We start from the raw sequence: 25,680 nt of genomic DNA on the forward strand, positions 1-25,680 counted from the left end.
CTTACTAAACAGGACACATGCTAACACGTTAATGCCATGACACCCCACGCCATTGTACTGAACTGTATGTGCTAACCGAAGGGGAGCAAAACATGGTGTACATCTGCAGGTATTGTCGGTATCTTTTAAGCTGCTCTCTCCGCATGCGAGCCAGCAGCTACCTACTGTGAAATAATACAAGCTAATGAAATTCTCAGCGGTGCATCTAGCTTCATCAGCACCGTGTGTCTTCTTTATCCCGCTAAAAGGTAGGCCAGTTTCTCTCAGCTGAGGTAATTCACTCACCTGTTGGTCTGTAATGGCTCAAATGACTCCTACTGGCTAACTCAGGCCTCATGCACTGCGAACGCAACATTAAGCCGTTAATTAGCCCGGATACAGCAGCTAGTAGCATTCCCGCTACTGGCTAATCTCTGGTTCTCTGTGGAGGCTGAGAGAGAGTAATCTGTCTTTGGAGGAGCTCTGTGTAGGCGTGTGCAAGGATGGAAACTGGAAAGTACATGTACCAAAGGAAAATTACTGGTGTAAAAATGTATTAAAGTAAGTGAAAGTTTTTTCACATAATGCTTAGGGAAAGCCTTACATTACAGATTTCTCAAATACTAACAAAAAGTGCAAGTATGCAAAAAGCTACTCTATTACAGTAACTATAGTAATTGTAATTTGTTACTTCCACCTTTAGGGGTGTTTATGTGTGTGTGTGTGTGTGTGTGTGTGTGTGCTCGTGTGCGTGCGGTGTGCACGCGTAATTCTGTGCATTTCTCAATACCTTCACACTTTCTCGTGTATGTGTGTGCATATGCATTTACACAAACCTTTACACATTTGTGTGCGTGTGTGTGTGTATGCGTATGCGTATGCGTCTGTGTGTGTGCGTGTGTGTGTGTGTGTGTACTTATATTTGTATCTCCGCACTATGAATGTGTGTGTCTACATACCCGCTGGGCTGTGCTGAATTGACTGGGCCCGGCCAGCGTGAGTAAGCAGCCAGGGGAAGATTGAGGCAGCCAGATGCGGCGGGCCCCGGGCTAGCGAGGATATCATTACCCCGGGGGTGTAGCCAGCCAAAACGGGAGCCCCCAAGCGGAGTTTCATCAAGGTGGACCCCCGCCAGCGGCGAGGGGGTGGATACCGGTTAACCTGTTGTCCCGCAGCGAGGCGCGGTATTAAGCGGCAGGTGGAAAGAGAAAGCATCCCGTGACTGGAATGAGGTGGAAACAAGAAAGTGTGGAGATACTTACAGGGTAGCAGGCACACACACACACACACACACACACACACACTGACAGGCAGACACGCACACATACTTATAGAAGGAGAGGGAGATTGTCTCTGTTCATTTACCATCCCTGCTTTTGTTGCACATCTCCAGATTCTTGATTATGCAGGAACCCCTGCAGCGCCTTTGTGTGTGTACATGCGTGTGTGCTTGTTTGTTTGCGTGTACATTTTACATAAAGTTTTATATTACCTTGTCTAGCCCGTGAATTCTATTTTCCAGCGTCATTTACCGCAATATAGCTATCCCTTTACTTTGAGCGCACGCGGAAAAGTATCTCTGAAAAATTTCCATTCAAAGGAAATAGCCGGGATATTTTTGGTGCCGGACTGTGACAGAACAACATGATACATGGCCACTGGCAACAACATCAGCAGTATCTTCATACGGGATTTGGACCGTCTCCCCTCAGTGAGGTAACCCATAGGCCATGAATCACGCTGCCTTGCTCCGGAGTCCTGTGGTCCGGGGGTTGACGGTCTGACCGCTCCTCAATGTGGTCTCTCTCCTCTCCTCACGCTCCTCCCATCCCCATCACCACACATTCCAACCACCGGACCGGTCACGTAAGGTCAAGAGAATAGAACGGAATAGAATAAAATAGAGTAGAACAGAGTAGAGGGTTTTGTGTAAGCGTCTTCCCATTGTTATTATGTCTAGATGCGGTAGGTTTGCAGGATGGAGGAGGTTTGCTGGTTCGCATCCCGAGGCGCTGGAGTTTGCGGACGAGTCGCCACAGTTTGCGGAGGGGACGGAATGACAGATTCATGGGAAAGAAAGGAAAGAGAGAGAGAGAGAGAGAGAGAGAGAGAGAAACACAGCTATAAAAGTTGAGGCAGGGAGAGAGAGAAATGGGGAGAGACAAAGGGATTGGGAGAAGGGTATTCCTGTGCCTCTCTGTGTGTAGCTAGTCTGTTTTGGCAGCTCGGAGACGGAGCTAGTCTGGCAGTCTGCCTGTCTGCTCCTCTCTGGTCTCCCCTCCATACTGTTGGGTCACTGGTGTTTGGATCACTGCAGCTGGCTGTTAACCGCCGACTTGGACACGGCCTCGCCACAATGTGTTTGATTTAGTTTGTGCATTTATTATATACACGCAGTATGAAAATTAAAATCCATACATCAGAGATTCTGCTTAAAGTGAAAAAGGAAAGAAAATACAAGGAAGAGGTTGAGAGAAGGGAGGCTGAAATAATAACAATCAAAAAACAGGCCTGGGAACTAGTGCCACAATTAGAATTTCTCTTCATAATGTGTTATGATGAGCTAAATATCCCAGGCAAAATATTTGGTCGTTTATTATAAAATCACTGCATTTGACTGATTTGTTTTAAAACAACGAGTAGCAGTGAGTTCATGAAGAGCTTAGGAGAGTCCAAGTGATAAATGGACAGTTCATCCGGTGCCAAGAGCGGTCCTTGAGCCTGTGTTTTTAACAATACCCCAGGGCATACTCCAGCTGAGTTAAACACACCCTGACGTGTGTGTGTGTGTGTGTGTGTTCGTCTGTGTCAGTGTGTGTGAGACATGACACGTCTGAGGGTGTGATGTAGTCACTTCCTCCCGCTAAACTGAGCGACTGTTGTCAGCTTGACCCTGCGCCAGTTAACCCCTCGCCACCCCTGGCACTGCGGGTTAGGGCCCCGTATGTGTGTGTGTGTGTGTGTGTGTGTGTGTGAAAGAGAGAGAGAGATTATGTGTGTGTTGGCAGACCACAGGTGTCTGGTCGCGGTGTCATGGTGTTAAGAGGTCTTCAGAGAGGCCCCCTTCTCTCAGCATCTGTGTCGGAGGGAGGGAGCGGGAGCAAGGGGGAGAGGTTGGTGAGGGTTACCAACACACAGCCTGAGGAGGGGGGGGAGAGGGAGAGAGAGAGAGAGAGAGAGAGAGAGAGAGACAAGCTGACAAGCAGGTGCCTATGTTGACAGTAACCCTTCTTGCTTGAACACCCCCCCCCCACACACACACACACACACACGCAAAATCCTTGCTCTCTGGGGGAGAGTCGAGGGTAATTGCAGAGTCTGATTGGACGGAATGTAGAGGGAATCCCCCTTTATACACACACACACACACACACACACACATACACACACACACACACGGATTGGATCTCTTTGCTTGGGGTCAGAGGTGAGGGAAAGAGCAGAGTGTGCACACAACTTGGAGACACTTCCTGCTGTGTGTGTGTGTGTGTGTGTGTGTGTGTGTGTCAGGGAGCATGTGCGTATTAATTTCCTGCACGATGAGCAATATGGATCCACACATGCGGACCATGTGAGTACTTTGGCTTCAGCACGGACACGGAAATGGGCGTGGGCTTGTTTCCTCTCAACCCATATGTATATACGTTTGTATGGTACAGTGGGCTGAAGCTGTATACAGTAGTCATGGAAATGCTGCAGAGTTTTATGCTGCACGTTTTGTGTGTTTGTCTGTAATCACGCAGCCGTGTGCGTCTGTGTTTGTGAGTGAAACCCATTTGCAGCTGAATGTCAGTTAGACAGGTGTACCGTTGCATGTCTGGGAGTGATTATTTTGGTAAGGGCGGAGGGGGTGAGAGGGTTGCAACACAGGGGGAGGTAGAAGAAAATTGGAACAGCTGTTGATTAACATGACTGCTCTCTCTCTCTCTCTCTCTCTCTCTCGCTCTCTCTCTCTCTCTCTCTCTCAGTAGAGGAGGAAGAGGAAGATGAGGAGCTGACAGAGGTGAAGCCGGGCCCAGAGTCGGAGCAGCAGGATGACGACGACAACAAGGAAGCCAAGGAAGGTACAGAGGATGGATGGAGAGATGGATGGATGATGGAAAGTGAAGCACTGTCAACTAACAGTCAACTAATATCATTTTAGGGATACATCCTCCAGCCTTTATCAGGGTTACGGCATCCTGCCTGTCAAAATAATGGATATAAATTACAAGCGTGTGGCTATACTTTCAGGTCTTGTACTACCCCATTAATCCAGGTGTACTTTTTCCCCAACCTTTCTCAATGATATATCCTCACCTATAAACTAAGATGTACTTAAGCCCGCTATTGCCACTCACACACACAACTTCCCATTCTTCCTCTCCTCATCTTCTCACATGTTGCTAGTCAAACTGAAACACGGTCACTCGCGTGTGACCCCGCCCACCCCCCCCCCCCCCACCCCTCGCCAGTCAGTGGCTGTATCAGATGGAGGGGTGGGGGTGGGTCAGGGCGGGGGTTAGGGCGGGTCCAGCTTATCAGCTCCATGGCATTCAGGGGTCAGCACTGATTAAAAACCTGTCACTTGACCCCCCCCCTCCATCAACCACACTTCAAAGTGGAGAGGAATGGAGATGGGCGTGTGTGTGTGTGTGTGTGTGTGTGTGTGTGTGTGTGTGTGTGTGTGTGTGTGTGTGTGTGTGTAGGGGGTCATGTAGTAAATAATGGAGAAAGGGCGGTTTTGTAAAGGCGAGGGGCCCTGGGCGGGTTAAAACACAACACATGATAGACAGACAGATGGAGATAGACATATTCAAATACAGTCACACACACACACACAAACACTGATTCAAAGGAACAGATAGACTCAAACACACACCGATGCGTGCGCACACACACACACACACACACAGTCATCCGTCTCCTCTTCATCCTGGCCTATTAGAAGGTCTGGCCTTTGATCTTTGCCACTTGATTCACTGGGCCTTTTCTGACAACTCATAAGAAATACAAAGGGCTGTGGAGGGGGGATCAAAGTCAAGGGCCGGGGTAAAGGTCCAAATATGTGTGTGTCTGTGCGCGGCTGTGTGAGAGATCGCATGTGTGCTTGGGGACAGTGACTTCAAAAACCGGACGCCGTGCTGTGCGGCCATTATGTTCAAAGGGAGGCGGGCCGCTCAGAAGGCTTTGTTTGTCTTGTGTTTATGAAGTTCCTTACTGTAGGGTTTTATTAGAAAAGATGCATTAGGAGCTGTTTGTAGTTTATTATGTCCTGGATTTGACTCTGGTTTTGATAGAGGTGAAGTCAGCAGTGATCTGGCATCGCAAACACATGATGTACCGCTGTGGCTTTTAGGAGCAGCAAAGGTAGTAGCGTGAGTCTGTTTGTGCTTGGAGTTAAAGAGACATCTCCTATCAATGTATTCCTCAGTTTTGGGATTTCAAACTGTAACTGTGGAAAACAAAGATTTATTTGTTTTAGTGTACATAATTATCAAAGTGAACATCATCTTATCAATTAGTGTAAAGGTAACATGAAAGCAAGTGGTACAAATTGTGTTTTTCTTTAACACAAACAAAAATTTTAACACACAACTTAGCAACAAAGATGAACATTTTCAAAGATGTCTCTTATCCAGCTGGAATACATTTTTTATGGGTGATCCAAAGCCACATCGTAAGGATCTATCAAAACTATTTATTCTCTAACTTTTAAGGCTAAGCATCAAACATAAACATGCAATTATTTGATATGTTATTATTTATAAGGACTTTTTTGTCATCAGAAATGAGGTGCTATCATTGCAGTGCTGTTGGTATTCTGGACATAATGTATGTACATGTGTCTCTCCCACACGCCCGTCAGGCTCGTTCCCGGTGCTGCGGGAGCTGACGGAGGAGGAGAGGCAGCAGATCCTGCACTCCTCCGAGTTCCAGAGCTTCTTCGACTGCAGCATCCGGGTGATGGAGCGAGCGCTGGCCGAGGACAGCGACATCTTCTTCGACTACAGCGGCCGAGACCTGGAGGACAAAGAGGGGTGAGGAGGGAGGGGGGGGAGGAAGTTAGCGTGGAGGAGAGAGGGAGCAGGAGTGAAGGGGAGGGAGGGTGGGAGGCGGGGGAGGAGAGAGCGTGTGTTCAGACGTGAGCGCACACATGTGTGTTTACTTGCGTGCCGAGGACTACGAAATGCACTGAGACTGAGTCATGCCCACGGTGTCATTCCAGGGCCTGGGAGCTACTTTGTTCTTCACAACACATGTCTTCCCGGTGATGTCACACGCCCAGGCCGGGATAGGGGGTGAAAAACTCTTAAAGAGCATTGTCTTGTCGTTCTGAGAGGCTGCCTCCAAATGAGAGAGGTTATCAAAGTGTTGGTTGAAGTTAAAAGAGTCATTAGCGCTCGGCTCTGCTGCCTTTGCCCACTCACTTCAACTTTGACCACTGAGAAGCATCAAGCCTGTAGTCAAATATAGTTTTTGTCTAAACCAGGAAGATGTCAGTCCCCTTATTTTTAAGTAGATGAGGGTTTTTTTTGTGCTTCGCTACTATTAATCACTCACTAGCATTGTATCCAAACTGTATACACTGGATATCACTCACATGTACTTCATTAGTTCTCACAATTCTCAAATGTAAACCAGTTGCCTTCTAGTTTGACCAGGAAGTAAACTTTGACCCTAATTGTCTCTACTGGCTGCTTGCAGGGACTTGGCCGGCGGCTCCAGTCTGTCCTTCAGCAGGCTCTTCTATGATGAACACTGGTCCAAACACCGTGTCATCACCTGCCTGGACTGGTCGCCTCAGGTAAGACCTGCAGCCTCTGTGTGCCAGGGATCGGTCAATTCACTTTCACTGCAAACACTTCAGGAAGTGGATTTTCTTCAGTGTTTCAAAACTTACAGTTAGTTTCAATTTATATTTTGAATTGAGTGCGATGTTTAATGTTTGTGTTGTTTCCCCAACTTTAGAATGTGTGTCTGTGGATTGGGTTGTGTGTGTGTGTGTGTGTGTGTGTGTGTAAAGGGAGAGGGATTTGCTCCAGTATGAACTTCCACAGGGCTCTTCCTCTTCCTTGACATTTCTTCTTTATTTCCTTCATTTATCTCCCTCTCCTCCTCCTCCTCCTCCTCCTCCTCTTCCCCCTCCTCCTCCTCCCCACCTCTCTCTCAGTATCCTGAGTTGCTGGTTGCCTCCTATAACAATAATGAAGACGCTCCCCATGAACCGGATGGCGTTGCCCTGGTCTGGAACATCAAGTTTAAGAAGTCCACACCAGAGTACATCTTTCACTGTCAGGTACTCACCAGATGACTGTGTATATCATACTTATCAAACCTCAAGTATATGTCAAAATTATGGTTAGATTTTTCTACAGCAAAGTGTTACAGTTCATAGTGCGGCAGAAATTAAAATTGAGTTGTTTTTTTTTATTTTGTGGGTGGCGAGTTGCAAGTAAGAGCTTCCAGTTATTAAGTTCCCTTTGTTAAAGTGTCACAGAGCTAAATGCAGAATAAAAAAACATCTTCCGCGTTCCTCTCATCTCCCACTCAGCTGCTCAGAATTTCACAATCAAAAGCTCCCTCCTTCTCCTTTATTATTATAATTGCTTAACTGGCAACCCTCAATCTGGCAGTGCCATAACTGGCAACCCTAAAACGAGGTCCATGGATGTGGCTGCAGCATTCTAAGACGAGCAGCTAACGTCTGTGGCATATTCCCCTTTGCCAGCCTGCGATGACGACACCTTTGTGGGATAAAAAAAAACAAAAAACAGAGCGGGGCAGGACGGATCCTCATGCCTCGGTTTGACCCTCTTGGCTGGATCACAATTGAATTCTGGCACTGAAGGCCAGTTTTAATAGAAGAAGCCAAGGTTTTGATGGGGAAAAAAAGTCATTGACCGGTGTGATGTTAATTACAAATGACGTCGGGAACGGAGTTGAAGGAGGGATGGAGGGATTGGGTGTGAGGGCTTCACTGCTCCCAGGAGGCAGCGAGGGCACATAGAGACGTCTCGGTAATAAAAAGATGTGGCCTACCACTTCCTAATCCGACGCTGCCACATGTGTGTGTGTGTCGGCCCACCCACATCGACGCCGCATCTGATGCTGCTTGTGCCGTGTTTCCTATGAATGTACAAGTGTGCTTCATACACATCACTGTCAATATGGAAATATACCTGTACTTACTCGGTTTACGTGCCGCACACGCTCCCTTCAGCACGTCAAAATAAAGTTGGAAATACACACGCGCTTACATTCTCACATACAAGCTTCATTGAAACAGGAGAAACATAGTGACAGATTTTCTCTTCTCTCTCTCTCTCTCTCTCTCTCTCTCTCTCTCTCTCTCTCTCTCTCTCTCTCTCTCTCTCACTCTCAAACACACACACACATAACCACATATTCCTGCAGACCGCACGCTGCGTGCAAATATTTCAATATAAATGGTGCCATATAAGTCTAGCTCCGTAATGGATTTTTAAAGCACACCATTCTTTCACTCCACCATAATTTATGCTCATGCTGAAATCCATGCGGTCTTATGGATAGATTACAGCCATGCATCTTGTAGCTGTAGGATTCAGTAGTTTTTCCATGTGGTTCTCTGACATAATATGTCCGTTTGACTTTATTAACAGCGCGGTTTCTAAGCACGGTGATCTGCGAATTGTCAGTTTTAAAGCGTAGACGTTCGGGAACAAGGCTATGTGTGTGTTAGCAGCTGATAAAATGCTCAGTGTATCAAAATGGTGCTGTCAGCTGCTAATCTGCGCAACAGAAGTGAACTGTTTTCTGAGTGGCTACAGACAAACGTTTGTGTGAGTTGGAAATATGATCACAACAACAAGAGCTGGCAGCAGGTTGGAGTGAGAAATTGAAAAATTTGTGAGCAGCTTTCAGTCGATAGCATAACACAACGTCTGCGTCGTTTCTCTTGTGAGTTTTTTATCCTCTGACACATACACACACACACACGCACACACGCACACAGCCGACTTGCACACACAGAGATTTGTTTTAGGTGAGTGTCTGCTGGAAAGATGTGTGCTAGATGAACTGATATCAGAAGGGGGGGAAAGACAGAAGAAAGATTGAGAGAGAAGAGAAACTCCCAAATGCCCCCCCCCCCCCCCCCCCCATGTCAGTCAGTGAGTTAGTGTGGCCTGGGGCCGTGCCATGCTCTTTCATGAGGGGAGGAAGAAAAGCGAGGGAGCGAAAAAGAGAGAGAGAGAGAGGAGAGAGAGAAAGGAAATGAACAGGGAGTAAGGGAATGGGGAGCTGAGAGAGAAACAGAAGAAAGATAGAATGGGAAAGTGAAAAGAAAGTAGGGAGGGGGGGAAGGGGGGGTCTCAAGTCATTTGGCAACGGCCCTGGCTCCTTCACTCGCCGCTGGATCGGGATGAAAGGAACGCAGGAGCGGTTAGGGGAGAGGAGAGGAGAGGAGGGATTGTGTTTTTTCTTGCTCTCTCTCCGCGGGGTCTATATTGCAAACAGAGATGCAGCTCTCTAGTTAGCCGCGGATCAGATGGCTCTTAATGTGCGAGCATGTTCTGCCGTTTAACCCCCTGAAACCACAGGGCTGCTTCTTCCTCTCTCTCTCTCTCTCTCTCTCTCTTTCTCGCTCTCTTTTTTTCGCCTTCCATCTCCCCTTCCTGAGGTAGAGGAGGGAGGGAGGCTCGCCGCTGTCGCCTCGTGCACTCCGCTCTCTCCGTCTCTTTAATCACACACACTCTGAATTTACTGTACACATATAGTACATGCACACATACACACACACACACACACACACACACACACACACACGTATATAAGGGTTGGGTTGGCAGGCGCCCAATGCTGCTGTTGGCAGGCCCCAGGAGATGGGTTTGTAGCATTCCAGCATTTCAGCCATTTTTATTTTTCCAGACCTGCCCACAGTGGCAGCTTTCATCTGGTGGATGGATGGATGGATAGGTAGATGGGTGGATGAATAGACAGATGGATGGATCTGTGAGTGTGTGTGTGCGGGGGGGGGGTTGTAGATACAAAAGGATGACAGTGCTGGGTTGGGAGTGGAGGGTTGGGGTTTGTGGTTGAGGTCTAGTGCAGGGGAGTGCTATACTGTACAGTATAAGGCTATGGCTTATAGATGGGCGTCAGGTTTCAGCTGGGGTTTTGGTGAGGTCAGGCTGCTATATTTCTGGCGGGGGTTGTGCACAGTTCCGGTGAACGGGCTTAACACTGCAAAAAACAGGAACAAGTGAAGGGATAATGAGGCAGATCACTCCAGTAGTATCACGAAAATGACACTTGGTTCAAGAAAATGATTGAAATGGGTTATTTCGCATTGGAAACAGGTAAAATGATCTCACCCTAGTGGCAGATTTTTCACTTGTCTTAAGAAAAGTACGATTTTAGGATTCAATACTAGATGAAATGACGTTAAGATGGATGTTTTGCAGTGCAGCCACGATACAGTCAGCGTGTGTGGGTGTGTTGGTGGGTTTTATGTTCTGGTGGAGCTGGTGTGGTGGAAAGTAAGTCAAGTGAAAGGTGATGTTGGTATGGTTTGGGTTTGGGAGGAGTCTAGACGTGGCAGACTGTGCAATATGGGGATCGTGTGTGAAAGATTTGGCAATACGCAATAGGCGACACCTATCAGGATTTGGCTAAGTGTTGTAATTCGATTCTATTGCAGTAGTTAGGGAGGCTGCACCCATGTGGACTAAACAGTGCAGCTTATGGTGACACCAGACGGATGTCATAGAAATCTCACAATAATGCATCAAAGTATTGGTGGAACAACCTTCTCACTCCGGTCCGGACAGCGACAGAGTCACTCCCTAGCTTGTAAAGAAGGTAATGTAGGACTCTGAGGTTTTTCTGGCACTCTGGATAAAGAGCATCAGCTAAATCACTAAAATGTAAAAAAAAAAGGCATACTGGGCATGAAAAGGATGGCAATCTTCAGTATGTTTTGATTGTGTGTATTCATCACAGACAGATTACAGACTCCCACTTGATACGTTTTTGTTATAGGAATCCTATTTGAGAACATTTTTGTTGTTGATACAGTACGATATGACTGACTATGAAATTATATGACTCTTTATCCTGTAAATGGGACTTAACCACAGTAGAGATAGTGAAACCTATGATCAAAACAGCTGTCCAATTCTTTGGATCCAGTTATACAGTTACACACTTCCATTCTCATACATTCAGAACTGTATTTCACTCCTCTCTTTCAAAAAAGCCCTAAAAACTCACTTGTTTGAAATTGCTTTGAATTGTAATTCACTTCCTCTCTTTATCTTTCCTTATTTATAGCTGTTTTTATTATCTTATTTTGCATTTTCATTTTTAAGTAGCGTTTATTCTGTGATTTTTTTGCTTTTTTTTCAGTCTCCCTCTGGTTTATGTAATGTGCTTTTGTATCGGCATAAATACATTTTTCTCTAATTCTGCCAACTTCTAGGCAGTGAAATAACAGTGAAATTAAACTATTCCTCATTTTGCTGGGAGCCCTTTGCGAACCCCCTCCAGGACCCCTGGTAGTCCCAGGACCCCACTTTGGGAACCATTGATCTACAATATAGGAGAGGAAGTGTGTGATCCATCGGTATATTTTAGCGGTGTGTGTGGGTTGGGTGTGTATTCTGGGAAAGGGGGGCCGTTGCTGCTGTGGATTCTGGTACCAGTTGAGCGTGCCTGTCCTCATCTCGGCCGTCCCAGCAGAGCTCAGTTGGACCCGTCATCGCCCCGTCTCCGAATCTGCTCCAATCTGGTAACTTCACACCAGCGTCTCAAGTGGGCAAAGTCACACCACATTAAAGGCCCATTCCCCTCAAAACCTCTGCCGAACCCCAAACCACATGCCCCCCCCACCACCTCCACCCCACCTCCACCCCTCTCAGCCCCTGCCGCTACTGTCATATCCCATTGGACTCAGTCATATTTTTATTAATATCTTGCTGCCTCGCATCGCTCCCTAGGTCTTTGGCGCTTCCAGAAAGGTTGAGTAAGAGAAGTGAAGCAAGCAAGCAAGCCCCCCCAGGGTGGGAGGGAAGGCAAGGATGGAGAGAGAGAGAGAGAGAGAGACAGAGAGAGAGAGAGAGAGAGCAGTGCAGCAGAGAGAATAGCCAGGCATTATTCATAGGCCTTGTCTGGATAGGAGCCCATGTGAAATTACACCGGAGGATGGAGTTGCATTGTGTTCATAAAGCTTAGCGGAGAAATCCTATAAATGCCTGGTGGAGGGGAGGGGAGGGGTGGAGACCTGTGCGTCTGTGTTTGCTTTGTGACACACTAAACAGACGGAGCTTCTTTACTTGTGGTAAAGACAATTTAGAGTGCTTCATTTCTGGGTAAATGAGATTATTTCTGTGACTGTGGCTGCCCTGATTGGAAGTCATTTTATTTGGTATTGAGGCATGATTCTTCTGAATACATAAACCTACTGTACCAATGAGTCCAAATAGGTTATTAGTCCACTTTAATGCATCTGGGCCTAGATCCTACATGTGTCTGTCACTCTATTCTTCCATGAGAAATTCCACCATGTGGCTTTTTGCTGTTGTTGGTGCAAAACAGTCTCAGGTGCCACCCCAGAATATCCCATTAGTATTCAACAGGGGTTTAGATTTTTGATGCTGAGACAGTTACAGTATGGCATACAGTTACATTTTCATTCAGTTACCACTTGAGTGCGGTGGATGAAACAACACCATCCTGTAAAATGGCAAGAATCCATAACTTTGTAATGACAACAACAGGCGTAAGTGCTGACTGGTAGCATCTACCACACAAGGACCAAGATGATCAATACCGATCTATAGCTATTGTAGTAGCCTAACACCAGCACAGAATAGAGTGGAATATAGTAGAGTAGAAAAGGCATTATTTTTAGAACACAAAACCAACTGCAAAGTGACTGCCAGTGAAAACGTACGTCAAGCAAAGGCACAAGAGAATGAAAATAAAGGGAAAGAAGCTCTAGGAGGGAGAGAAAGGCCTGCTTGTCTTCCCCGAGCCTCCTCCTCATTCTTTCGCTCCGTGAAGCCCTCATTCTTTGCTCTGTGAAATGGAGACTCGGCTTGGTATTTCTCTCCCTCTGCCAGCAACCGCAGAGTGACAAAATCCATGGGGTGTCATAAACGAGTGAAGCCGGGGGGAGAGAGAGAGAGAGAGAGAGTGGGGGGGGGTGAAGGAGGAGGGATGAGAGGTGGGGATGCCAAGGGAAGACAGTTGGATCCATCTGGTCCTGATAAGGCGTAGTGGAAAACAGATGAGTGCGGTGAGCGGGAGGGGGGAGAGGCGGGAGGAGAGGAAGGATGGAGGAGCGTGGATCTGTTTGGGAGGATATACTGCCTATCGTGCCCTATCAGCCCCCCCCACCCCCCCACCCCACCCCGCTGCTTCTTCCCATCATTCCACTCTCCCTCCGCTTCTGCCTTCCCAAGCCAACTTTAGCAACAGTTTTTTTGCCCTCAGGAAAGAAAGAAAGAAAGAAAGAAAAAAAGAAAGAAAGAAAGAGTGGAGGCAACAAAGGAGGGAGTGTTCCCCTCTCTCTCTCTCACTCTCTCTCTCTCTCTCTCTCTTTATCTCTCTGTCATTCCTCCTAACCTCCCTAATCCCTCGCTGGGTGCCATCTTTCATCACGGCCTACCATGTGTGTATTATCCTCTACAGAACACTTCCCATTAATATAATAAGGGCTGCCAGAAGCACTTAGCCTTGTGAGCTTATGTGAGATATGGTAGATGATACTTGTGTGTGTGAGAGTGTGTGTGTGTTTCTCGCACGCTTGCAAACACACACACACAAGCACACACACAGACACACACACACGGCGCGCCTCGCCTCAGGAAAGAAACGAAACCCACTGCTCTGACTGCGTGAGTCCGCGCCTCTAAAACTTCCATAATTCACCTCGTGCCCAATATACAAAAAGTGACTCTCACGCTTGTTTTTTTTCTTCCCTTCCCTCTTCCGGGAGCTGTCACTCTCCACATCCTCTCTGTCTGGGCTGGCAGGAGATGACTTAGCAGGTGTCTGACCCATGCTGCACGCACAGATGAGAGCCGTCCGCACAGCCGCTCGCCGTTCTGGAAATGAAATGTCAGGCTCGGTATCGAGTCGGCCCCGATATTGAGACGTAATCATAGCGGCGGTGTTGCCGGCAGACGGCCGAGAGTTGTCGAGGTGTTATTTAGACAGATGTGGCGCTCGTATACGACTGGCATGTCCGGACTCATGAATCTCAAGTGAGGCTGAAGAGGAGGTGGAGAGCAGCAGCGAGGGCGCATTCAGTTCTCTTTTCAGAAAGTTTACCTATTGAGTCTACACATTTTTTTTTTTACATAGTTATGTTTACACACTGTGGAATAAATTCATGGATACCACGAAAATGCAGTACTCCAGTCAGCGCTGACAAATGCCCATGAATACATAAGAAGTAAATGGAAAGACTTGTAGTATCCAGCCTAAACATAACTCAGTTCCCAATAATACAGTGCTAAACTCGGTCATTAATTTCCTACAGCATGACATCTGAATCGGGAAGCCGCTTTAAAGTGTCAACCAATTCCCCTCGGGGCTTAAATCATAAAGTTCCTTATGGCATGGGACAAATTGATCTTATTTCAGTGGCTAATGACATACAGTACGTTTAAATAGCATATGACTCAGAACCATATGTGTTGATGTGACATATGATTAGAAGCGTTTAGAGAGAATGGCTTTTATGCGAAGTCCAACTCGCTGTTGGCAGGCGCCTCAAAGCGCACTATCGGGACCAAGTCGGGCTAATTTTCAGTAGCTCTCTCAGTAAGCCTGACAGTATATGTGGGTAATGATGGCATAACGTGTGGTTTTTCAAAGAGGGGACTCTGAGTTTAGTCAAGGGATTTTTCCTCTTAAGATGGGGACACTGATAGGGCTTAGGAGTTAAACTAACATATGGAGCAAATAGAGGGAGCGCTTTTCATTTGCTTTGGCTTCTCTCCTGTCGTTACTCATGTGGGGTATAGATGTTCATTTGGGGTGATAACTAGTGGAAGAACAACGGGAGAGAGATGTTTTCTGTTTGTGTGTGTGCTTGTGCTTCTGTGTTTTGTGCGTGTGTGTTTGTGTTAATATCAATCAATATAATATAAGGGGTAGGGACATCTTTGTCTTTATTGGACAGAACAAACAGATAAAAGTTTCTGTAGTGAGTTTGAAGATCAGAGTATCAGTCACAACATACTTGATAGATAGTGTACAGATTTTGTTCTGTTCCAGATTGTCCCAATTTAACAATATTTCAAACTCAAACGAGAACGACAGTTTTATGGCAGTCTTATGGTTACAATCACCCTAGTCATATAGATAAGCTTCTTACAAAGACAGAGAAGTCAGAGAGGGAGAGACACAGACAGAGAGGAAGGGATGATGAAGGAAAACTCCAGTGTATAAAAGAGGAAAAGATGAAATAAGAATATTCTCACAATAAAAAAGTGGAAAAAAATCAAGAAATGTTGGTTATGTAATCGTTCACTCTGCTTTCCTATCTCCAGAGTCTTAGCATGGTTTAGAGTTTCTTCATGAAAACTGATAAATGGTCATGGTGGTGGAGTCGTCTTGGGCTGGACGGGTTAGGACTTATTAACCCACTGATGGAGCGCTGTGTCTGGGGGAGCGGACCTCTGACGGAAGCCTGCCAGACGACCGCAGAGGGATCAAGGTCAACCCCAAGCTCTTGGATATTAGCGGTGATCGAGTTGAAAGGCAGATTCTTCCATCTGTGTATGAGTATGAGTGTTGTCGTCTTGGAATTATGATTCAGAAATCTGTTACAGATTTAGAGAATAGAGGTACACCAATTGCGATGTTGCTGTCTTACCATACAGGAACCTTTAAGACAGTTATAGATGGTAATAAAATTGTAGACGACTTGTATTGCGCCTTTATTGTACATATACACATTAAAATCCATATAAAATTTACTTTACACCCTATTCTATATGGAATAACAGCCTATGACATGCCATAAATCACACTATTCCAGATATTCCTGGTCAGACCATCAAACACTGTGCGCGAATGCGTGCTAATAAACCTTAAACCCAGATCCCTCTGTGTCTGACTGTGTAAATAAACTTCTCGGAGAGTTCCTCTTTGCTGGCCGACAAGGGACTTTTATTTTTACCGCTGAAGTTCAGTTTATTTTGAGTCCGCACATCTGAAGCAACTCACGAGCCGCTCCTCTGGAAGCCGTGACTCCTCAGAAGGAACGAAAAAGAGACAGAGAGAAAGAAAGAAAGAGAGTGTGCCGTGTTTTCTTTCCCTCTGGTTTGTTTTCCAGTCCCCTTTAAAAATGAACTCGGGGTTGGAGTTGGCTGCTGCGCACATGGTGTGGTGGCAGGGAGGGAGATAGAGAGGGAGCGAGAGGGAGAGAAATACAAAAAGAGAGAAAGAAAGAACAACAAATGTTATACTCTTACAGATTCTCAGATTCAGGGGTCTTCCTACGAATCTAAACAAGGACAGGTCTTATGAACAGTGGCTGCTTGGTTCAAGTACCAATTGATCAAGTGAAAACACTAATATACTTACATTATTGTTGTCAGTTCATCACACATATTGTATCAATATGCTTGTTTTTGAATCTATTTGCTGGATGGTTATTCCTAGCAATTAGATGAAAAATGTATTGGCTTATGTTGAGTATTTTTAAGGCACTCTCCAACCTCTGAGTTCTTCATTCATTCATCATTCATCATGGACAGTACAGGCCAAGATCTTGTCTTTTATACAAAATTCCCAATACAAAAACTGAACTTGGGAAGCATGCATTAATACTAGTATTAATACTAGACCAGTGGATTTAGGGGAAGAGAAGGGGAAGTGAAGACCTCAAAGCTGTCAATTTAAGTGGCTAAATATAATTATAACTGCTATTTCCTTGCATGATTTTGAAAATCTAACAACACTGTTAGAAGAGAGAACACGGAAATTAGGTCTAAGAAAAGTCATGGGGCACATTTTGGATGCTGACATATTCCAAGTCTAAAATTCAAAACAGCAAGTGAATTGATGGTGGCTTGGCATTTCTACTGTTACGCTACCGTTGCCAATGTTCTTGAAAGGTATTGTAATTTCACTGGTGTTGACCAGTTTAGATCTCCAAGTCTCCAGTTTCTGTTGTGTTGAATTGTGATGTCGGTCTGTGGACTTCTTGTTTACTGCCTTCTTGGCCTGGTCTCACTTGAAAATGAACTTTCTTCCTCAATGTGACTAGCCTGGTTAACTAGAAGGAGGATGGATGGATGGATGGATGGATGGATGGATGTATTTGTCAATGTGTAATTCCACTTGCCCCTCCGTATCACTACGACGCTCAAAACATTTTCTCATAATCAGCTCCGGTGGCTCTGGGTCAGGGAAGGTTCGCTGTTGCACGCAGAAGCCCATATGGGACGAGCACTGAAGAGGAACCAAAACTCAATAAACACGGCACTGGGGGGGGGGGGTTCAAGGGTGCGCTTGTCAAGATGGAGGCTACAGTGTGCGCTCCAGTGGCTGCTGGGGTTTTGATGCTGTAATGTGAAACGGCTGGGGGAGAGAGGACTACAATTCCCCTCTTTGTCTGGCCTGCACCCCGGCGTCACCCCGCGCTCCTCTCCCCGGCGGACCCTCACCGTCGCCAAGCTCATCATCTCTCCCTCCATCTATCTCTCCGCCTCTGCCACCCATCGCGCTGCCTCGATCGCTCCCTCCCTCTCTCCCGCCGCTCACGCTCCGTCTAGCGTTACCGGCTCTCTTCGTATCTGTTTATATCTTTCTTTTTTTTTTTGCTGTTCGTTCGGTCTGTATTTTCTCACTGTCTGCCTTTTCATCTTCTCTGCTCGTTTGACCGTTCCATTTCTCTTCTCATCGCCTTCCCCTCTCCGTTTTCTGAACTTTTCCCCCAGAATAACCTCACAACACTCATTCCCTGTACTCTGCCTCACTTTCCCCTCAATTGTACCTGAATCATACGTAGTGATTCCTTTTTCTCATCCCCTCTCTCTCTCTCTCTCTGTCCCCAGTCTCCGGTGGTGTCCGTGGGCTTCGCCAGGTTCCATCCCAACCTGGTGGTGGGGGGGACTTACTCGGGACAGATCGTCCTGTGGGACAACCGCAGTCACCGTCGGACCCCCGTCCAGAGGACCCCCCTGTCTGCTGCCGCGCACACTGTAAGGCCGGGTCCCAATATGAACATCAGATATATGTCCAATACAACAGAATATAAGGCTGGGTCCCACCTTGTGCTTTCTGTTAGTTGGTTTAAAGGTCTGGAATAAGCAAATATAATATAGACAATGATAAAGTAGCAGCATTGCGAAGGAGTTAAACAGTTGTAACAGTTACATAGTTTGATAGGTAGTCAGACATACAGATTAACACAGCAATTTAGTTTTCATATGATAATGGAATGGGAGTTATATACACAGAGAGGGAACTGCACTGCATGTATTTATGAAATGGGAAGCCTCCAGCTTGGAGACTAATTGTTCTCACATACAGTAGACACACACACACACTCACACACACTCACACTCACACACACACACACACACACACACACACACACACACACACACACACACGACCGGAGCAGTCAAATTCTAGGCATAACTCAAAGGACAGTTCAACTGTGAGTTCATACGCTCCAGTGAACTCACTGACCCTCAACAAATTACTGGCCAATATACACTAGCAATATCATAAGAACTGTGAGCGGGGGCCATTTGTCGCCATAGCTATATGCCACACACACACACACACACACACACACTCACCATCCACGCTGTAGGTTTAAAGTGGACTCCAGTAATGAGGCTGTCTCTGGTCCCCTCCAGCCAGTGAGTCCGGCCGGCTAGCCCGGCGCTGAATGGAGCCTTTGTGGGGCCCAGTACACAAATCAATTACTGCCCAGTAATGACATAATGGTTTCACACACTCCTCTGGATTTGCACTGCAGCTCATGTCCCAAATGTAGAGCCGTTTGAAAGGTCCACTGCACACTGGCATCTGGTGAACTTACTGGAAGCCGGCTGTATGTGTTTGCCCAATTCACAATACTGTCTAATGGCATTATGTGTGGAGGGGTGAAACTGACTGATCAGTACAGTCTCAAATTCATTCATCTTTCATTATTATCCCAAGTGATTCATCTAACCCAAACCACATGAATAACTAGGGCTGCCCAAATAATTATGTATAATTGTATGTCGCACATTGCATAATTTTACTTTCCACAGGTAACAATTGGAGAATACTGACATATTGAAACATTTCATTTCACTGACAGATCCCACTGTAGTTACAAATAGCCAAGATGTTAATATATGATGCCAGAAGTACAATAAAATAATTTTGTTCCTCAAATCATTGAGACTAATGACTGTGATTTATGATTGTGATCACAATATCTAACAAAATGATCCGAATGATCATTTTAGACCTTATTGTATAGTCGAAATATAAAATATTGAAATCAATCATCTCAACTATCTCCAGTGCAAGTGTGTATCTCTCCCCATGATTGTCTACATGTGCTCTTATGTCTCTTGCATCCATGTGTGTATGTGCATGTGTTTCTGTATGTGTGTGTATCTGCGTCTCTTTTTGTGTGTGTGTGTGTGTGTGTGTGTGTGTGTATAGCACCCGGTGTATTGTGTGAACGTGGTGGGCACCCAGAACGCCAACAACCTGATCACTGTGTCTACAGACGGCAGGATGTGCTCCTGGAGTCTGGACATGCTCTCCCAGCCACAGGTACACAACACACACAACACACACACACACACACACACACACACACAACACACACACATCACACAGTCCAGGCAGACTGCAGGCAGCTCCATGTGTTAGGGTGGTGGTGAATTAGTGCAAATTTGGCTATAGTGTCAAGTATTGTCTGTGCACTGCAAAAAATATCCATCTTCATTCAATTAGTCTAGTATTAAGTGTTAAAATCTTGTTTTCTTTAAAAACAGCGGGACAAATATGCTAATGAGGTGAGATAATATCTGTGTGCGTGTGTGTGTGTGTGTGTGTGTAGGAGAGCATGGAACTGGTGTACAATAAATCCAAACCGGTGGCGGTGACAGGCATGGCCTTCCCCACGGGAGACGTCAATAACTATGTGGTGGGGAGCGAGGAGGGCACTGTGTACACCGCGTCCAGGCACGGCAGGTTGGTGGACACACACACACATGCACACACACACACACACACACACACACAAAAGATCACAAACACACACATGATTATAGTCTTGACTGATGCTTTTAGTCAAATTTGAATGCAAAACAATGGTCCCCTTGCCCTCTAATATGCTCTTCTGGGATACAGGGCTTGTAAACCTTAATAGTAAAACACAGACTGTAGAATATATCCATTTTAACAAGTCATTGAATATTGAGGTTGAAATTTTCAAGAATTTTCTTTAATGAAGTTTCATTTCATAGTAGTGGAGTGATCTGCCTTATTGTGCCTTGGTGCCTTGAAAATCCTCGAAACTGCATTGGAAACAAGTGGAATAATTTCACCACATTGGAAGAATTATTTGCTTGTTTTAAGAAAATAAGATTTCAGGATGGGCATTTTTTGCAGTATAAGGAGATAACAGTTATAGAATGTTATTATTAGATAATATTGACGTTGACCCTGTTTCTTTCTTTGGTGTAGACTTTTATCCAAAGCCCCCTTACTGTAGCATCAGTTTATTTTTAGCATGGGTAACCCCAGTGGGAATCAAACTGCTCAGCTGTATTTGTGCTGCGCTTCACCTGTTCTTTACGACACAAGAGCACCAAAACGGCACAGTGCTGAATACTGTAGTTGTGAACCTCATACTGCTGCCATCCCTCTGCAGTAAGGCGGGTATCTGCGAGATGTTCGAGGGCCACCAGGGGCCGGTGACGGGCATCAGCTGCCACAACGCCGTGGGCTCCGTCGACTTCTCCCACCTCTTCATTACATCCTCCTTCGACTGGACCGTCAAACTCTGGAGCACCAAGGTAGGGCGTGTGTGTGTGTGTGTGTGTGTGTGTGTGTGTGAGGAGGTTGGCTTAGGGTGTGGGGGGTTGATTGTGTGCTGTGGGTGGCGGAAATGTGTGTGTGTAATAAGGCTATTCAGTGTTTGGATGTGTTGTGTGTGTGTGTGTGTGTGTGTGTGTGTGTGTGTGTGTGAGCGCGAGTGAGTGAGGGGGAGAGGTGAGTGAATAGTAGATGAGGATTGTATGAGTGTAGAATCAGGCTATTCAGGATCTGTCTTTCTCCTACTATTGTGTGGGTGTGGAGTTTATTCAGTATTAAAGGTGTACTGATAGTATGTGCTGTGTCAGTTGTGCTTTGGTGCAGTAAAATACTTTTCTGGTAGGAGGAAAAATGTCTGAAAACCAACAATTACATTTTCATTCACTATCAAGTCCTCTTAAATATATTCACTATATTCACTAGGCACTTCATATTACTCTGTTAAACTGTTCAACACATTTTCATCAAAATGTGGTTTATTCTGAAATTTTGACCAGAGGGCATTATTTTATTTTGTTTTATTTATTTATTTTTTGGTTGGCTTGACACTTGTAGGCGAACCAACATGAAAATGCTGAAATGTCGCTGTTTGTGAAAAGACCATTCTGCTCCTTTTCTATTTTATTATAATTTCTTTTGTTTGATTGAGGATTGTTACACAATTTGCAGTGTTGTTCCTGTAATTGTTTTATAATAGGCCAACGCTAGGCAGCATGAGTGAATATTAATTGAGTGGTACTCAGATCAGTACTTGTATCAGCTGATCTATTTAACAAAGTGCTCGGTGCTCGTTCTGAAAAACTGGTATCAGTGCACCTTAACTCTGTCTTTCTCTAACTGTGTGTGTGTGTGTGTGTGTCCCCGCATGTGTATAATGGGACAAGTGACCAAATACAGTGAACATTTGCAACAGGTATTGTTCTGTTCTGTGTGGGTTTGTGCATTTGTGCATCAAGTGTGCACGTGAGAGTGCCTGTGAGCGTGCACGTGTGTGTCGCCGTCACTCACTCATCACTGAGAAACTGGAATCCATGGAGGATGCGGCGCAGCCTGCCGTCTGCGGGTGTGCTCACTGAATCAAAAGCTCGGTGAATCAAAAACACACTTTTAGCGCGAGCGCTCCTCCTCTCGCTGGTTTTGAGTGGCCTCATCCACTCTGGGCATTTTGTTCGCCCGGTTCAAACCGATGTGATGAATTCCATTTGGGGAGTATTTCAGCGGCAGTAAAAAACAGTCACTGTATCTGTCAAAGTGTCTGTCGGAGAGGAGAGAAGTTAGCTAATACATTCTTAAGGTCGCTGTTGTTGTGGTGAGACACAGCGGAGTGAGCTCAGGTGTCTGAGATACTGGCAAGGCAAGGCAAGGCAGCTTTATTTGTATAGTACATTTCATACACTGAGGCAATTTTAAGTGCTTCACAGAGTAATAAAAAATACAGTGAAGGTAAAAAATGTACAATTAAAAAGTGCAAAAGTACAGACAAGAGATCCACAAGATAAAAGACTTAAAAAGTAAACTAGTGCAGTTTAAATCAAGTGAAATAGAAAAATAAAATAAAAGACAGTGCAAGAGGATTAGAAGAGTGAAAAGTGCATTAAAATCACATTTAAAAGAAAATAAAAAAGATATAACTAAATAAATATATATTACTGCACAAAACAGAGAAAATCAACATCAAACACTTACTCCAGTTATTACCTTTACTGTGTATTTACACTTATTACATTTACCTCACTAACACTTGACAGGCCAATGGATTTTGGAGGTTTAAGAGAAGGCCAACAAGCTGTCAGTTGAAAGGGGTAAATACAATTATCATACTATAAAGCAAGGAATCTCTGTCTGTATGTGTGTCAAGGCCAAGCAATTGGCCCGTTCCGAACAGGCATGTTTTGAACGGGCATTGCACTAGTATAGTCAATTTCCTTGTATGATTTAAAAAATCTAACAACAACCTATAAACTGAGATATTTCAATTATTAAATAGAAAACAGCAGTTGTTTGACCACAGCATGGCTTGGCTTGTGTTAAAGAAAGTTCAACTCTAATGGTCTTATATTCAAACGTTTGGGATTATTGGGATTGCTGCTAGCCCTCTTGTATGATCACACAAGGCTTTCTGTGACATTTCCAACCGATTCTTGAGTATTTTGTTTAGCTGAAGTACAGCTCAGCACCAGAGAGATTGACAACCTAACAAAGCTGGCGGCTGACTTGGACAGTGTGAGGGTTGACATGGCTCCATAGTGGTTGGGTGTTTATGACAGTCGGTCCAGTTGGACTGTTCTGTTGGCCCAGAGTTTTGAAGAAGGGATGAGGGAAAGGGAGAGAGGGAGGGTGGGGAGGAAGTGCTGCACGGACTGGAAATGAGGAAGGGTGAATGAAGAAGGAAATGAGAGAGCGAAGGAGGCAGGGAAGTTTAGACGGACGATGAAGGAGGGTGAAGCCGCTCTAAGGCAGGGGAGAAAAAAGGGGGAGTTGGATAGAATAGAGTGGAGAGGTAAAAAAAGACAAAGGAGACGGGGATGACAGGAAGCACAACAGAGGCATATTGGGTAACAGAGAGACATTAAAACCACAGCTGGAGCAGCAGCAGAAGCAGTAGTACTGTAGACAGACTCTAGCTGTCTGCTCTCCCAGTGCGGAGACATAAGACTGACCACAAACAGAGAGAGAGAGAGAGAGAGAGAGAGAGAGAGAAGGAAAGAAGGGAGGAAGGAAGGGGATAGAAAAGAGCCAGGGCGAGAGAGTGAGAGGGAAAAGGGCCAGGGGGGCATGGGAGAAGAAAGAATGGCGAGGTTAGGAGTAGAAAGTGATGCTAACCTTGAGGGACAGAGAGATCAACATGAGCAGGGCATCGAACTGCACACACAGGCAAAATCAAAGGCGAAAGATATGCAGTATGAGGAAAATGCATAATGCATATTGCATAATATCTTCGACTTTCTGCACGATACAGTTACAGTTTTCATACTTTGCCGTGACAGGCAATAAAGCACTCTGATGAATTTTAGCTCATATTTGCATGTCCATAAGTCATACGCGAAGAGTCCCGTGACAGATATTAAAACATTCCGCCGATTTTCATCAGGAGAGTGTGTTATTTTTCAGGATTTGGGAATTCCCTTTCCTTTGAGGGGCACCGCAGGAATGTGTGTCTGTCTCCCATCCCACATAACCCGTATGTGTGTGTGGGCAGGCGGAATACCTGAGTGTGTGAGTGTGTGTCTGCGTGTGTGCGCGTACACCTTAAAGCAAGCTGCCTTTGCTTACCTAAAATTCCCTTGAGGTTTGCTTTCAACCCACCAATCACCGCCATCACAAACTGTTGTAACACACACGCTCTCACACACACACACACACACACACACACACACCGTGATTTCTCCTTCGCATTCAGAAGGTTTCCCCCCACCAGTTCAAAAAGGCCAGCGTGCCGAAGTCTGCTGATGTTTTTACACTCAGCGGTGCAAATATTGTGGTTAGTGAAAACATTCTGAGTGGGCCAGAGTCTGAAGACGTCGCGGCAGCTGGGAGCGGGGTTATGATTGTGCATAACTTGAACCGTCTTGCCCTCTTGACCCCAAAAACGGCGTCTACCCAGTGATTGGATGGAGCGTAAACATTCTACTTCTTTCTCTCACTTCATTCAAAGGCCTGCATCACCGTCACAGTCGGTTCGGCTGATTGTTAATGAGTGTTAATGACAATATTGAGACGAGTGTCTCTCTATGCGCTGATTTGGGGATCTGCAGAAAAGAGAAAAGATTGAGACTGTAGTCCCGATCTTCACTTGAGGATTTTGTCCCGGTGCGCCCTCATGGCACCGCTTGTAAAACGTTCCGTAACAAATTCTAATTTGATGACAGCTTTTCAGTCCCGTCAGCGCGGCGGTTGTTAAATCCGGTGTGAAGCGAGCGAGCTAGTGTGATGTTTTGTGATGCAGACGCAGCCAGGATGGAACCAGTGGAATTACATGACTGGCTGCTGCTGAGACTCTCTGGTGGGGAGACAGTTTGGATCCTTCTGGACGGCCCAGTGATGTAGACGGGTATTTTGTAAGACCAGCAGGCTCTCTAACGTTTGGAGTTTTGAGCCAGCAAACCCAAAATGTGTCAAGGATTCGTAGTAATTGTAATGCCTTGAAAGAAGCTTTAGTTTGTATGATTTCAATGGGATGTCATCAAGGTGCGTCATTAAAGCCAAGGTTTCTGCTGGGAAAACCAAGACCAGAAGACGGAGGCTGGCATGAACTTGCAGACGGTTCATGCCAGCGGTTCTTAGCATTAATATTTTAGATACCATCTGCCTTTGTTACAGCTTTGGCAGTTAAACTTTATGCCAATAAGTTGGCACTGCAGTGTGTCAACCTCCAGTATACCAGGGATGGATTTCCAGTTGGAGCCTGCTAGAAGCTCCCCAGCTTCTTAGGACAGGGAGGATAATGACAAGGAGTTACTTCACGTTTGGCGCCGCAAGGATTAAGTTTAATTTTAAGATTAGTTTTAAGACTTGATGCTGCAGATTATTTACCAAAATCACCTTAGTTTAGAGACTGGTAGATTATGGACAGACTACAGCAAAATAGTAGTTAACGTTTGGAGTAGTTGGAAAGATACAAGGAGGACGTGAATCATCTCATTTCATTCAAACATATCTTTG

At 45.6% G+C, this 25,680-nt stretch overlaps 1 protein-coding gene across 1 annotated transcript in view; it reads left to right on the forward strand.

Moving 5' to 3' along the window:
* Nucleotides 1-3,934: 3,934 nt before the first annotated feature.
* The window catches only part of dync1i1a (dynein cytoplasmic 1 intermediate chain 1a), a gene marked incomplete at its 5' end in the record, with an annotated part of 29,696 nt that continues 7,950 nt past the window's right edge, over nucleotides 3,935-25,680 (forward strand). Inside the window, 8 exons of the mRNA XM_071529306.1 lie at nucleotides 3,935-4,043; nucleotides 5,828-5,999; nucleotides 6,667-6,766; nucleotides 7,133-7,258; nucleotides 18,018-18,164; nucleotides 19,636-19,749; nucleotides 20,039-20,172; nucleotides 20,855-20,999. Coding sequence (XP_071385407.1) covers nucleotides 3,935-4,043; nucleotides 5,828-5,999; nucleotides 6,667-6,766; nucleotides 7,133-7,258; nucleotides 18,018-18,164; nucleotides 19,636-19,749; nucleotides 20,039-20,172; nucleotides 20,855-20,999 — 1,047 coding nt within the window. The remainder of the gene's footprint in view (nucleotides 4,044-5,827; nucleotides 6,000-6,666; nucleotides 6,767-7,132; nucleotides 7,259-18,017; nucleotides 18,165-19,635; nucleotides 19,750-20,038; nucleotides 20,173-20,854; nucleotides 21,000-25,680) is intronic.

Source organism: Centroberyx affinis, unplaced genomic scaffold (assembly GCF_046629955.1).
Source record: "Centroberyx affinis isolate AG114_WGS23_722 - 3 ecotype Tasmania unplaced genomic scaffold, CSIRO-AGI_Caff_v1 ptg001778l_1, whole genome shotgun sequence".
Classification (NCBI taxonomy): Eukaryota; Metazoa; Chordata; class Actinopteri; order Beryciformes; family Berycidae; genus Centroberyx; species Centroberyx affinis.